General features: G+C 39.1%; 1 protein-coding gene across 1 annotated transcript in view; it reads right to left on the bottom strand.

Moving 5' to 3' along the window:
* LOC115439353 (C-terminal-binding protein 2) overlaps nt 1-14671 on the bottom strand; it is a 113836-nt gene that overhangs the window by 35240 nt on the left and 63925 nt on the right. The window contains exon 5 of the mRNA XM_030163187.1: nt 11366-11496. Within this exon, the coding sequence (XP_030019047.1) occupies nt 11366-11496 (131 nt within the window). The remainder of the gene's footprint in view (nt 1-11365; nt 11497-14671) is intronic.

Here is a 14671-nt window from a genome sequence, read left to right as displayed (position 1 = left end):
TAGATCATTTTAGATACCCATTCAACATGTTTCTAGACGTGTTTAAAGGTGTTTTGAGCCTTTACCTGAAAATTCATCGGTGCCCCCTGGAGTTCAAATGGTAAGGCTATAGTAGTGTGCTCCAAAAAGGGTAATTTGGACCAATCTTCAAATCTGCTTAAAAAGTGTTCTAGATCATTCTAGACACCCATCAACATGTTTCTAGAGGTGTTTAAAGGTGTTTTGAGCCTTTATTTGAAAACTCATCAGCGCCCCCTGGAGTTCAAATGTTAAGGCTATAGTATGTGCTCCAAAAAGGGTAATTTTTGACCTTCCTCAAATCTGGTTAAAAAGTGTTCTAGATCATTTAACACACCCATCAATATGTTTCTAGAGGTGTTTAAAGGTGTTTAGAGCCTTTACCTGAAAGTTCATCGGCGCCCCGTGGAGTTAAAATGGTAAGGCTATAGTATGTGCTCCAAAAAGGGTAAATTTGGACCATCTTCAAATCTAATTAAAAAGTGTTCTACATTATTCTAGACCACCCATCAACATGTTTCTAGAGGGTGTTTAAAGGGTTTCTGAGCCTTTATCAAAAAAATTACGTCGGTGCCCCCTGGAGTTCAAATGGTAAGGCTATAGTATGTGCTCCAAAAAGGGTAATTTGGATCATCTTCAATCTGCTTGAAAAGTGTTCTAGATCATTCTAGACCCCATCACATCTTTCTAGAGGTGTTTAAGGTTTTTGAGCCTTACCTGAAAATTCATCACGCCCCCTGGAGTTCAAGTGGTAAGGCGAAAAGTAGTTCTCTCCGAAAAGGGTAATTTGGACCATCTTCAAATCTAATTAAAAAGTGTTCTACATTATTCTAGACACCCATCAACATGTTTCTAGAGGTGTTTAAAGGTTTTCTGAGCCTTTATCAAAAAATTATTCGGTGCCCCCTGGAGTTCAAATGGTAAGGCTATAGTATGTGCTCCAAAAAGGGTAATTTGGACCATCTTCAAATCTGCTTAAAAGTGTTCTAAATCATTCTAGATACCCATCAACATGTTTCTAGAAGTGTTTAAAGGTGTTTTGAGCCTTTACCTGAAAACTCATCAGCGACCCCTGGAGTTCAAATGGTAAGGCTATAGTATGTGCTCCAAAAATGGTAATTTTGTACCATCTTCAAATCCAATTAAAAAGTGTTCTAGATTATTCTAGACACCCATCAACATGTTTAAAGAGGTGTTTAGAGGTTTTCTGAGCCTTTATCAAAAAATTATTCGGCGCCCCCTGGAGTTCAAATGGTAAGGCTATAGTATGTGCTCCAAAAAGGGTAATTTGGACCATTTTCAAATCTGCTTTAAAAGTGTTCTAGATCATTCTAGACACCCATCAACATGTTTCTAGAGGTGTTTAAAGGTGTTTTGAGCCTTTACCTGAAAATTCATCAGCGCCCCCTGGAGTTAAAATGGTAAGGCTATAGTGTGTGCTCCAAAAAGGGTAAATTTTGACCAACTTCAAATATGGTTAAAAAATGTTCTAGATCATTTTAGACCCTCATTAACGTGTTTCTAGAAGTGTTTCAAAGTTTTTTGAGCCTTTATTTGAAAACTCATCGGTGCTCGCTGGAGTTCAAATGGTAAGGCTATACTGTATTATGTGCTCCAAAAAGGGTAATTTTGGACCATCTTAAATCTGCTTAAAAAGTGTTCTAGATAATTCCAGACACCCATTAACATGTTTCTAGAAGTGTTTAAAGGAGTTTTGAGCCTTTATCCACAAATTCATCAGCGCCCCCTAGAGTTCAAATGGTAAGGCTATAGTATGTGCTCCAAAAATGGTAATTTTGTACCATCTTCAAATCTAATTAAAAAGTGTTCTAGATTATTCTAGACACCCATCAACATGTTTAAGAGGTGTTTAAAGGTTTTCTGAGCCTTTATCAAAAAATTATTCGGCGCCACCTGGAGTTCAAATGGTAAGGCTATAGTATGTGCTCCAAAAAGGGTAATTTGGACCATCTTCAAATCTGCTTAAAAAGAGTTCTAAATCATTCTAGATACCCATCAACATGTTTCTAGAGGTGTTTAAAGGTGTTTTGAGCCTTTACCTGAAAATTCATCGGCGACCCCTGGAGTTCAAATGGTAAGGCTATAGTATGTGCTCCAAAAATGGTAATTTTGTACCATCTTCAAATCCAATTAAAAAGTGTTCTAGATTATTCTAGACACCCATCAACATGTTTAAAGAGGTGTTTAGAGGTTTTCTGAGCCTTTATCAAAAAATTATTCGGCGCCCCCTGGAGTTCAAATGGTAAGGCTATAGTATGTGCTCCAAAAAGGGTAATTTGGACCATTTTCAAATCTGCTTTAAAAGTGTTCTAGATCATTCTAGACACCCATCAAACTGTTTCTAGAGGTGTTTAAAGGTGTTTTGAGCCTTTACCTGAAAATTCATCGCCGCCCCCTGGAGTTAAAATGGTAAGGCTATAGTGTGTGCTCCAAAAAGGGTAAATTTTGACCAACTTCAAATATGGTTAAAAAATGTTCTAGATCATTTTAGACCCTCATTAACGTGTTTCTAGAAGTGTTTCAAAGTTTTTTGAGCCTTTATTTGAAAACTCATCGGCGCTCGCTGGAGTTCAAATGGTAAGGCTATACTGTATTATGTGCTCCAAAAAGGGTAATTTTGGACCATCTTAAATCTGCTTAAAAAGTGTTCTAGATCATTCCAGACACCCATTAACATGTTTCTAGAAGTGTTTAAAGGAGTTTTGAGCCTTTATCCACAAATTCATCAGCGCCCCCTAGAGTTCAAATGGTAAGGCTATAGTATGTGCTCCAAAAATGGTAATTTTGTACCATCTTCAAATCTAATTAAAAAGTGTTCTAGATTATTCTAGACACCCATCAACATGTTTAAAGAGGTGTTTAAAGGTTTTCTGAGCCTTTATCAAAAAATTATTCGGCGCCACCTGGAGTTCAAATGGTAAGGCTATAGTATGTGCTCCAAAAAGGGTAATTTGGACCATTTTCAAATCTGCTTTAAAAGTGTTCTAGATCATTCTAGACACCCATCAACATGTTTCTAGAGGTGTTTAGAGCCTTTACCTGAAAATTCATCGGCGCCCCTGGAGTCAAAATGGTAAGGCTATAGTATGTGCTCCAAAAAGGGTAAATTTTGACAAACTTCAAATATGGTTAAAAAATGTTCTAGATCATTTTAGACACTCATTAACGTGTTTCTAGAAGTGGTTCAAAGTTTTTTGGGCCTTTATTTGAAAACTCATCGGCACCCGCTGGAGTTCAAATGGTAAGGCTATAGTATTTGCTCCAAAAAGGGTAATTTTGGACCATCTTAAATCTGCTTAAAAAGTGTTCTAGATCATTTCAGACACCCATCAAAATGTTTCTAGAGGTGTTTAAAGGTGTTTTTTGCCTTTATCCACAAATTCATCAGCGCCCCCTGGAGTTCAAATGTAAGGCAATAGTATGTCCTCCAAAAAGCGTAATTTTGTACCATCTTCAAATCTGCTTAAAAAGTGTTCTAGATCATTCTAGACACCCATCAACATGTTTCTAGAGGTGTTTAAAGGTGTTTTGAGCCTTTATCTGAAAATTCATCGGCGCCCCCTGGAGTTCAAATGGTAAGGCTATAGTATGTGCTCCAAAAAGGGTAATTTGGACCATCTTCAAATCTACTTAAAAAGTGTTCTAGATCATTCTAGACACCCATCAACATGTTTCTAGAGGTGTTTAAAGGTGTTTGAGCCTTTACCTGAAAATTCATCGGCGCCCCCTGGAGTTCAAATGGTAAGGCTATAGTATGTGCTCCAAAAAGGGTAATTTTGACCATCTTCAAATCTTCTTAAAAGTGTTCTAGATCATTCTAGACACCCATCAACATGTTTCTAGAGGTGTTTAAAGGTGTTTGAGCCTTTACCTGAAAATTCATCGGCGCCCCTGGAGTTCAAATGGTAAGGCTATAGTATGTGCTCCAAAAAGGGTAAATTTTGACCAACTTCAAATATGGTTAAAAAATGTTCTAGATCATTTTAGACACTCATTAACGTGTTTCTAGAAGTGTTTCAAAGTTTTTTGTGCCTTTATTTGAAAACTCATCGGCGCCCGCTGGAGTTCAAATGATAAGGCTATAGTATGTGCTCCAAAAAGGGTCATTTTGGACCATCTTAAATCTGCTTAAAAAGTGTTCTAGATCATTCCAGACACCCATCAAAATGTTTCTAGAGGTGTTTAAAGGAATTTTGAGCCTTTACCTGAAATGTCATCAGTGCCCCCTGGAGTTCAAATGGTAAGGCTATAGTATGTGCTCCAAAAAGGGTAATTTTGGACCATCTTAAATCTGCTTAAACAGTGTTCTAGATCATTCCAGACACCCATCAACATGTTTCTAGAGGTGTTTAAAGGAGTTTTGAGCCTTTATCCACAAATTCATCAGCGCCCCCTGGAGTTCAAATGGTAAGGCTATAGTATGTGCTCCAAAAAGGGTAATTTTGGACCATCTTCAAATCTGCTTAAAAAGTGTTCTAGATCATTCTAGACACCATCAACATGTTCTAGAGGTGTTTAAAGGTGTTTTGAGCCTTTATTTGAAAACTCATCAGCGCCCCCTGGAGTTCAAATGGTAAGGCTATAGTATGTGCTCCAAAAAGGGTAATTTTGGACCATCTTCAAATCTGCTTAAAAAGTGTTCTAGATTAATCTAGACACCCATCAACATGTTTCTAGAGGTGTTTAAAGGTGTTTTGAGCCTTTACCTGAAAATTCATCGGCGCCCCCTGGAGTTCAAATGGTAAGGCTATAGTATGTGCTCCAAAAAGGGTAATTTTGACCTTCCTCAAATCTGCTTAAAAAGTGTTCTAGATCATTTTAGACACCCATCAACATGTTTCTAGAGGTGTTTAAAGGTGTTTTGAGCCTTCATCCAAAAATTATTCGGCGCCCCCTGGAGTTCAAATGGTAAGGCTATAGTATGTGCTCCAAAAAGGGTAAATTTTGACCAACTTCAAATATGGTTAAAAATGTTCTAGATCATTTCAGACACTCATTAATGTGTTCCTAGAAGTGTTTCAAAATTTTTTGAGCCTTTATTTGAAAACTCATCAGCGCCCGCTGGAGTTCAACTTGTAAGGCTATAGTATGTTCTCCAAAAAGGGTAATTTTGGACCATCTTAAATCTGCTTAAAAAGTGTTCTAGATCATTCCAGACACCCATCAACATGTTTCTAGAGGTGTTTAAAGGAATTTTAAGTGTTTATCCACAAATTCATCAGCGCCCCCTGGAGTTCAAATGGTAAGGCTATAGTATGTGCTCCAAAAAGGGCAATTTTGGACCATCTTAAATCTGCTTAAAAAGTGTTCTAGATCATTCCAGACACCCATCAACATGTTTCTAGATGTGTTTAAAGGAGTTTTGAGCCTTTATCCACAAATTCATCAGCGCCCCCTGGAGTTCAAATGGTATGGCTATAGTGTGTGCTCCAAAAAGGGTAATTTTGGACCATCTTCAAATATGCTTCAAAAGTGTTCTAGATCATTCTAGACACCCATCAACATGTTTCTAGAGGTGTTTAAAGGTGTTTTGAGCCTTTACCTGAAAATTCATCGGCGCCCCCTAGAGTTCAAATGGTAAGGCTATAGTATGTGCTCCAAAAATGGTAATTTTGTACCATCTTCAAATCCAATTAAAAAGTGTTCTAGATTATTCTAGACACCCATCAACATGTTTAAAGAGGTGTTTAGAGGTTTTCTGAGCCTTTATCAAAAAATTATTCGGCGCCCCCTGGAGTTCAAATGGTAAGGCTATAGTATGTGCTCCAAAAAGGGTAATTTGGACCATTTTCAAATCTGCTTTAAAAGTGTTCTAGATCATTCTAGACACCCATCAAACTGTTTCTTGAGGTGTTTAAAGGTGTTTTGAGCCTTTACCTGAAAATTCATCGCCGCCCCCTGGAGTTAAAATGGTAAGGCTATAGTGTGTGCTCCAAAAAGGATAAATTTTGACCAGCTTCAAATATGGTTAAAAAATGTTCTAGATCATTTTAGACATCATTAACGTGTTTCTAGAAGTGTTTCAAAGTTTTTTGAGCCTTTATTTGAAAACTCATCGGCGCCCGCTGGAGTTCAAATGGTACGGCTATACTGTATTATGTGCTCCAAAAAGGGTAATTTTGGACCATCTTAAATCTGCTTAAAAAGTGTTCTAGATCATTCCAGACACCCATCAACATGTTTCTAGAAGTGTTTAAAGGAGTTTTGAGCCTTTATCCACAAATTCATCAGCGCCCCCTGGAGTTCAAATGGTAAGGCTATAGTATGTGCTCCAAAAATGGTAATTTTGTACCATCTTCAAATCTAATTAAAAAGTGTTCTAGATTATTCTAGACACCCATCAACATGTTTAAAGAGGTGTTTAAAGGTTTTCTGAGCCTTTATCAAAAAATTATTCGGCGCCCCCTGGAGTTCAAATGGTAAGGCTATAGTATGTGCTCCAAAAAGGGTAATTTGGACCATTTTCAAATCTGTTTTAAAAGTATACTAGATCATTCTAGACACCCATCAACATGTTTCTAGAGGTGTTTAAAGGTGTTTTGAGCCTTTACCTGAAAATTCATCGGCGCCCCTGGAGTTAAAATGGTAAGGCTATATAGTATGTGCTCCAAAAAGCGTAAATTTTGACAAACTTCAAATATGGTTAAAAAATGTTCTAGATCATTTTAGACACTCATTAACGTGTTTCTAGAAGTGGTTCAAAGTTTTTTTGGCCTTTATTTGAAAACTCATCGGCGTCCGCTGGAGTTCAAATGGTAAGGCTATAGTATGATCTCCAAAAGGGGTAATTTTGTACCATCTTCAAATCTTCTTAAAAGTGTTCTAGATCATTCTAGACACCCATCAACATGTTTCTAGGGGTGTCAAAAGTTGTTTTTTTTCCTTTATCCACAAATTCATCGGCGCCCCCTGGAGTTCAAATGGTAAGGCTATAGTATGTGCTCCAAAAAGGGTAATTTTGGACCATCTTCAAATCTGCGTCAAAATTGTTCTAGATCATTCTAGACACCCATCAACATGTTTCTAGAGGTGTTTCAATGTGTTTTGAGCCTTTATCCACAAATTCATCGGTGCCCCCTGGAGTTCAAATGGTAAGGCTATAGTATGTGCTCCAAAAAGGGTAATTTTTGACCACCTTCAAATCTGGTTAAAAAGTGTTCTAGATCATTCTAGACACCCATCAACATGTTTCTAGAGGTTTTAAAAGGTGTTTGAGCTTTTATTTGAAAATACATTGGTGCCCCCCAGTGTTCAAATTGTAAGGCTATAGCATGTGCTCCAAAAAGGGTAATTTTATGACCATCTTCAAATCTGGTTAAAAAGTGATCTAGATCATTTTAGACACCCATCAACATGTTTCTAGGGGTGTTTCAAGGTCTTTTAAGCCTTTACCTGAAATTCATCGGCGCCCCCTGGTGTTCAAATTGTAAATTGAAAATCTGAAAATTCATCGGTGCCCCCTTGAATTCAAATGGAAAGGCTATAGTATGTGCTCCAAAAAGGGTAATTTTGGACCATCTTTATTTTTTTCTTAAAAAGTGTTCTAGATCATTTTAGACACCCATCAACATTTTTCTAGGGGTGTTTCAAGGTGTTTTGAGCCTTCATCCGAAAATTAATCGGCGCCCCCTTGAGTTCAAATGGTAAGGCTATAGTATGTGGTCCAAAAAGGGTAATTTTTGACCATCATCAAATCTTGTTTTAAAGTGTTCTAGGTCATATTAGACAACCATCAACATGTTACTAGAGGTTTTTAAAGGTGTTTTGAGTCTTTATCCAAAAATTCCTCGGTGCCACCTGATTTTCAAACAGTAAGACTATATAGTATGTTCTCCAAAACTGGTCATTCTGGACACATCCTCAAATGTGGCTAAAGGTGTTTTAAGTGATTAAAGAGGACCATCTAAGTTTTTTCTTGAGGTGTTTTAAGGTGTTTCCAGCCTTTCTTCTAAAATTTGTCAGTTCCCTCGGGTGGCCGAACAGTAAGGCTATGGTATGTGCTCCAAAAACGGTCATTCTGGACACATTATCAAATGTAGTTAAAAAGTGTCCTAAATCATTAATCAGGACCACTAAATTGTTCCCTAAAGTATTTCAAGAACTTTCAAGCTTTTATTCCCAAATTCATCAGCACACTCTAGTGATCACATGGTAAGGCTATAGTACATGCTCCGTGAATTGGACACATTAGTACTTAAAAAGTGCTCTAGATCATTACTGAGGTCCGTTTAAGCAATACTTAAGGTGTTTCAACTATTTTGTCAATATTCGTCAGCTCCCTCTGGTGGCCAAACAGTAAAGCTATAGTATGTGCTCCAAAAATGGTCATTCTGGACACATCATCAAATTTGGTTAAGAAGTGCTCTAGATAATTACTGAGGTCCATCTAATTGTTCCCTAAGATATTTCAAGAACTTTCCAGCCTTTATTCCAAGATTCCTCAACACCCTCTGGTTGTATGTGCTCTGAAAATGGTCATTCTAGACATATTATCAGATGTTGTTAAAAACTGTTCTAGATCATTACTGAGGTCCATTTCAGCACTCCTTAAGGTGTTTCAACAATTTTTGCCAACAGTCATCAGCGCCCTCTGATGGTCAGAGAGTAAGGCTATAGTATGTGCTCTAAAAAGGAGCATTCTGGACACATCATCAAATGTGGCTAAGAAGTGCTTTCGGTCATTTATGAGGACCGTTAAATTGTTCCCTAAGGTATTTCAAGAACTTTCAAGCTTTTATTCCAAAATTCATTAGCGCCCTCTGTTGGTCAAATGGTAAGGTTGTAGGATGTGTTCCGAAAAGGACCATTCTGGACACATTATCAAATGAAGTTAAAAAGAACCCTAGATCATTAATGAAGACCATTAAATTGTTCCCTAAGGTATTTCAAGAACTTTCAAGCTTTTATTCCAAAATTCATCTGCACACTCCAGTGACCAAATGGTAAGGCTACAGTATGTGCTCCAAAAACGGTCTTTCTGGATGCATCATCAAATTTGATTAAGAAGTGCTCTAGATAATTACTGAGGACCATCTAATTGTTCCCTAAGGTATTTCAAGAACTTTTAAGCCTTTATTCCAAACTTCATCAGTTCCCTCTGGTGGTCCAACAGTAAAGCTATAGTATGTGCTCCAAAAATGGTCATTCTGGACACATCATCTAATGTGGCTAAAAACTGCTCTAGATCATTACTGAGGTCCATTTAAGCAACCCTTAAGGTGTTTCAACTATTTTTGTCAACATTCATCAGCACCCCCTTGTGGCCAAATGGTAAGGCTATAGTACATGCTCCAAAAAGGGTCGTTCTGGACACATCATCAAATTTGGTTAAAAATTGCTCTAGATCGTTACTGAGGTCCATTTAATTGTTGCCTAACATGTTTCAAGGCTTTGTTCCAACATTCATTAGCGCCCTCTGGTGGCCCAATAGTAAAGCATGATAGTAAAGTATGTGCTCCAAAAACGGTCATTCTGGACACATCATCAAATTTGGTTAAGAAGTGCTCTTGATAATTACTGGGGTCCATCTAATTGTTCCCTAAGATATTTCAAGAACTTTCAAGCCTTTATTCCAAAATTCATCAGCACACTCCGGCGACCAAATGGTAAGGTAAATGGTATGTGGTCCAAAAAGGGTCATTCTGAGATATCAAATGCAGTTAAAAAGTGCTCTAGATCGTTATTAAGGTCCATTTAAGCACTCCTTAAGGTGTTTCAACTATTTCTGTCAACATTCATCAGTGCCCTCTGATGGCCAAACAGTAAGGCTATATAGTATGTGCTCTAAAAAGGAGCATTCTGGACACATCATCAAATGTGGTTAAGAAGTGCTCTAGGTCATTTATGAGGACCGTTAAATTGTTCCCTAAGGTATTTCAAGAACTTTCAAGCTTTTATTCCAAAATTCATCTGCACACTCCAATGACCAAATGGTAAGGCTACAGTATGTGCTCCAAAAACGGTCTTTCTGGACGCATAATCAAATTTGGTTAAGAAGTGCTCTAGATAATTACTGAGGTCCATCTAATTGTTCCCTAAGGTATTTCAAGAACTTTTAAGCCTTTATTCCAAACTTCATCAGTGCCCTCTGGTGGCCCAACAATAAAGCTGTAGTATGTGCTCCAAAAACGGTCATTCTGGACACATCATCAAATGTGGCTAAAAAATGCTCTAGATCATTCCTGAGGTCCATTTAAGCACTCCGTAAGGTGTTTCAACTATTTTTGCCAACATTCATCAGCACCCTCTGGTGGCCAAACAGTAAGGCTATAGTACATGCTCCGAAAAGGGTCATTCTGGACACATCATCTAATTTGGTTAAAAATTGCTCTAGATCATTATTGAGGTCCATCTAATTGTTCACTAAGGTATTTGAAGAACTTTCAAGCTTTTATTCCAAACTTCACCAGTGCCCTCTTGTGGACAAACAGTAAAGTACATGGTCTGAAAAGGGCCATTCTGGGCACATCATCAAATTTGGTTAAAAACTCCTCTAGATCCTTACTGAGGTCCATTTATTTGTTCCCTAATATGTTTCAAGGCTTTGTTCCAACATTCATCAGCACCCTTGGGTGGTCAAACACTAAAGCTATGGTATGCGCTCCAAGAATGGTCATTCTAGATACATCATCAAATTTGGTTAAGAAGTGCTCTAGATAATTACTGAGGTCCATCTAATTGTTCCCTAAGGTATTTCAAGAACTTTCAAGCTTTTATTCCAAAATTCATCCGCGCCCTCTTGTGGTCAAACAGTAAGACTATAGTATGTGCTCCAAAAAGAACCATTCTGGACACATCATCAAATGTGGGTAAATTTGCTCTAAATGACTAAAGAAGACCATCTAAGTGTTCCTTGAGGTGTTTCAAGGTGTTTAAAGGCTTTATTCCAAAATTCATTAAAACTCTTGCAGTGGTCAAATGGTAAGGCATTCAAATATGGTCATTCTGGACACATCATCAAATGTGGCTAAAAACTGCTCTAGATCATTCCTGAGGTCCACTTAAGCACTCCTTAAGGTCTTTCAGCTATTTCTTTCAACATTCGTCAGCACAAACACTAAAGTTATGGTATGTGCTCCAAAAATGGTCATTCTGGACACATCATCAGATTTGGTTAAGAAGTGCTCTAGATCATAATTAGGTCCATTTAATTGTTCCCGAAGATGATTCAAGACTTTATTCCAACATTCGTCAGCGCCCTCTGGTGAGTCTTAAAGTACTCCGTCGTGAGTCTTTTCTTTCCTCTTGACTGTACACTGCTGACTTCTTCATCTATTTTCTCGACTCTTTCTTGTGAATCTTTTATCTCCGTAACCCTGAAACTCACCTGAATGGCTCCGTTTCGTGAACGTCCAAGGCGGCTCCACGTATCCTCCCCTCCTTCAAAGCCTGGGCCAGGGCCTTCTCATCCACCAGACCTCCTCGCGCGGTGTTAACCAGGAACGCACCCTGACGCATCTACAAAAAAAACGCAAACAAATCAACACCGAGATGCCGAAATAAATCCTGTAATTTCCAGGTGAAATATCAGATGCGTGCGGTTTTGTGTTGTGTCTGACAGTCGGAGGGGGTGATCTGTCTGGATCTAAAGCGGGACATCAATCTGGATTGGAGGTCCAAGGTTCGTGCAGCATTTTGAGGGTCTTAACACATATTACGCGAGAAGAAAAAAAAAGTGCGGGACACCTTTGTTGCTCAAAGATTTATGAGACAGGGAGCACCTGGGGGAAAAATACTGTCAGATGTGGGATAAAGAACAGTCTTTATCCAAAACCAGGAGATGAAATGAAGGATGAGGGATGAGCTAAAAGATGAGGCAGCACCCCCCCACCCCCTACCCATTGCCGCTCATAAAAAAAAAAAAAGCACAACAAAAGTGTAAGAGGGAGGAAGAAGAGAAAAAAAAAATCAAATGAATATGCTCAGAAGAAAGTAATCCCTTAATCTTGACAAAAGCTGAAATCCAGGGGCATGAAAAGCTTTTACGCTGGCAGGCAGTCTTTTATTAGGCCTTGGTGGTTTTGACACACAAACACACACACGTTTCCACTTTAGAAAGCCGAGAGCGACTGCCAAGATTTTTTGGTTGAGGAACGGGAGGAAAGTGTTCCTTCATTGCAGCACTTAAGAGGCAGCTGAGAATCTTAAGCTTTGGAAAAGACACAGAGTTAACTAGGTTAGGCTATTACCCGACACCCACTTTTACTGTCAACACATCGAAAGGGAGGCGAGGAGAAAAAAAAAAACGCGACTGGTAACGCGGGCAGATATTGACAGATAAGTCGAGGTTCTATCTACGGCGCATGCGGTTCCTCGACTTCCCTGCAGGTGTCACTCCAGGCAACGCCTCCGAGCGCAGATATCGACTCGTGGAAGAGCAGCACTTTCCCCTCGCTGTGCTCCGGGCCCCCCCGCTGCGCAGCCGAGTCGATATATTTGCTGTAGCCGTGGGCTGGCGCTAATTGCATTTGACAGAGCAAAGGAATGAATTTGTGTCCAGCTTTGGAGGAGCTTAAGATAAAGAGCAGGGAATGTGCAGGCAGGAAGGCTGCTGCTGCTGTTTCCCGTCTGTTTTTTTTTTTCCCTTTTTTCTCTTTTTCTTCTCTACTGATGATGATAATGCTCTTTAAGGACGGCCTCCGGGCTCACACAGTAATAATACACCGGCAGCTCCTGTCTACCTGTTAGATAGCAGTGCATTAAACCCAGGTTAGGTCACAGCTGTTCAATAGGATTTCAGCTCCGTCCAAATGACGCAAACCTAGCCACTGTTTCTGAGTCAAACCCCGTAGCGCTAGTGATGTGATGTTCACGAATGAATCGAATCTTTTGAATGGCTCTTTGAAATGAACCAGTGGCGATTTCTCACAGACTGCAAGGGAAGCCCGGCTTCCCCAAAAATTATGAAAATTAAATGGTTAAATATGTTCGGTTGTGTTGACATTTCATTGACTACAAATGTGTTAGAACACGTTCATCTCACAGACGAGTTCGTTCAGAATCAGTTTTATCACAAATCAACGGACGCGATGTTGTTCACTTCTCCTCCATTCCCGTGTCTCTGTTTTCTCATTCCATCTCTGCTCAGTGCATTTGTCCGTAGACTCTCAGCGTCCATGCACTTCAATGGGACTGAGTGGAACAGTTTTTTTCATTGCCTCAAAACTGGACGGTAATTGGATAAATGCCACCATGTTGTCCCGCCCCCGGACGCCGGGGCGTCTCTGGGGGTGAATGGAGCTGTGGGCGGAGCTCGGCTGGGCTGGACGCCAGAATCCCACGTGCTGATTGGAGGATCAGTCGAAAGGCTGAATCTCGTTTGATTGACAGCTGCTTTCAGATCTACTCCTTCACTGACACAGTTCAGTTTAATACCGTCGCACATTCTGCTGGGAAATCAAGAGAGAAACCACTACGAAATTACTCGTTCATTTCTTGCACTGTAAATAAAACACACTCATTGTACTTCCTTGTTTCAATTTAACATAATTTCAGCGTTTTCTTGTTTCAGTTCCATAATTTAATCATTTCTTGTTCGAGTTTAATATCGTTTTGTAGATAGTTAAATCAATCAAACTGTCGGTTAGGTCGGGGTGAAAGGAGCATCTGTAGTTTAAAAGGCTGAAGTCTGACACCCACAACACACTGGGCCAATGCTGTCTGAGCAGAGCGGACACTGGTCCAGTCCCTGGAAAAGACGCCTACTTGGTACGATAAGGTTACTGACCATTTTCTTAAAAAGGAACGGAGGGCCGAATGTATGTTTAAATAACTTGACTTTTTTTTTTTTTTTGATGTAAGCTGACAATGAGCTTCCCCTGTCTGAAAGACGAGCAGCCGCCACTGAAATGAACGATGGGAACCGAGTCTTTGTAAAGAGCCATTCTTTTTTTTTTTTTTTTTTTTTAAGGAGGAAGTGTCCGATTGCCTGTCAATGTAGCATCACTGGGGAGGTGAGAATGTTCGAGCAGAAAAAAAAGAATGCTTGTGCACTGCGCATGCCTCATGGCAAGAAGTTAGCAAAAAAAACAACAGTTTGAAGCGTAAGGTGAGCATACTCGAGGATAAATGATAAATCGCTTTTGTGTTTTGTGCATTTCTTCTGTATGTTTACCAACATAATGTTCTTGTTCTGAGAACTGCACTACAGTTCAGGTATTTAAGTAACTGCAGTGATTAATCACTGTTGTGTTTTGTGCAATTTTTTCCATATGTTTACACACATTTATTGTTCTTGTTTTGAGGAGAATAAAATGTTATTTCATAAGAAAATGTTTTATTTTATTCTTCATTTTTAGGCTACAGACTAGTCCACATAATGCATCGTGATATTTTTGGTCAAATTCCAGCATTTGCCTAATGTCACCCCTCATGTCATGGATTTAGCCCACACATTTGAACTAACTATTCTTTTTTACAGTAAGATAATATTTACTGCTGCGCCAATTAAACACCTTTAAAATGTAATGTCAGTCATCACATGTAGCCTATTTAGTCATTAAAACATCGGTGTTTCAAAATAATGCAAGAAACATGAAAGAGCCAGTCTTTTGAACGACTCTTTTCAGTGAACGGCTCCCTTCAAAGAGCCAAAAGTCCCATTACTACATAGTGCACAGGTGTTAAACATGCG

This window comes from Sphaeramia orbicularis, chromosome 19, assembly GCF_902148855.1.
Source record: "Sphaeramia orbicularis chromosome 19, fSphaOr1.1, whole genome shotgun sequence".
In the NCBI taxonomy this organism is placed as follows: domain Eukaryota; kingdom Metazoa; phylum Chordata; class Actinopteri; order Kurtiformes; family Apogonidae; genus Sphaeramia; species Sphaeramia orbicularis.
The sequence above is the reverse complement of the archived record's forward strand: the minus strand, read 5'-3'. Positions and strand labels throughout refer to the sequence as shown.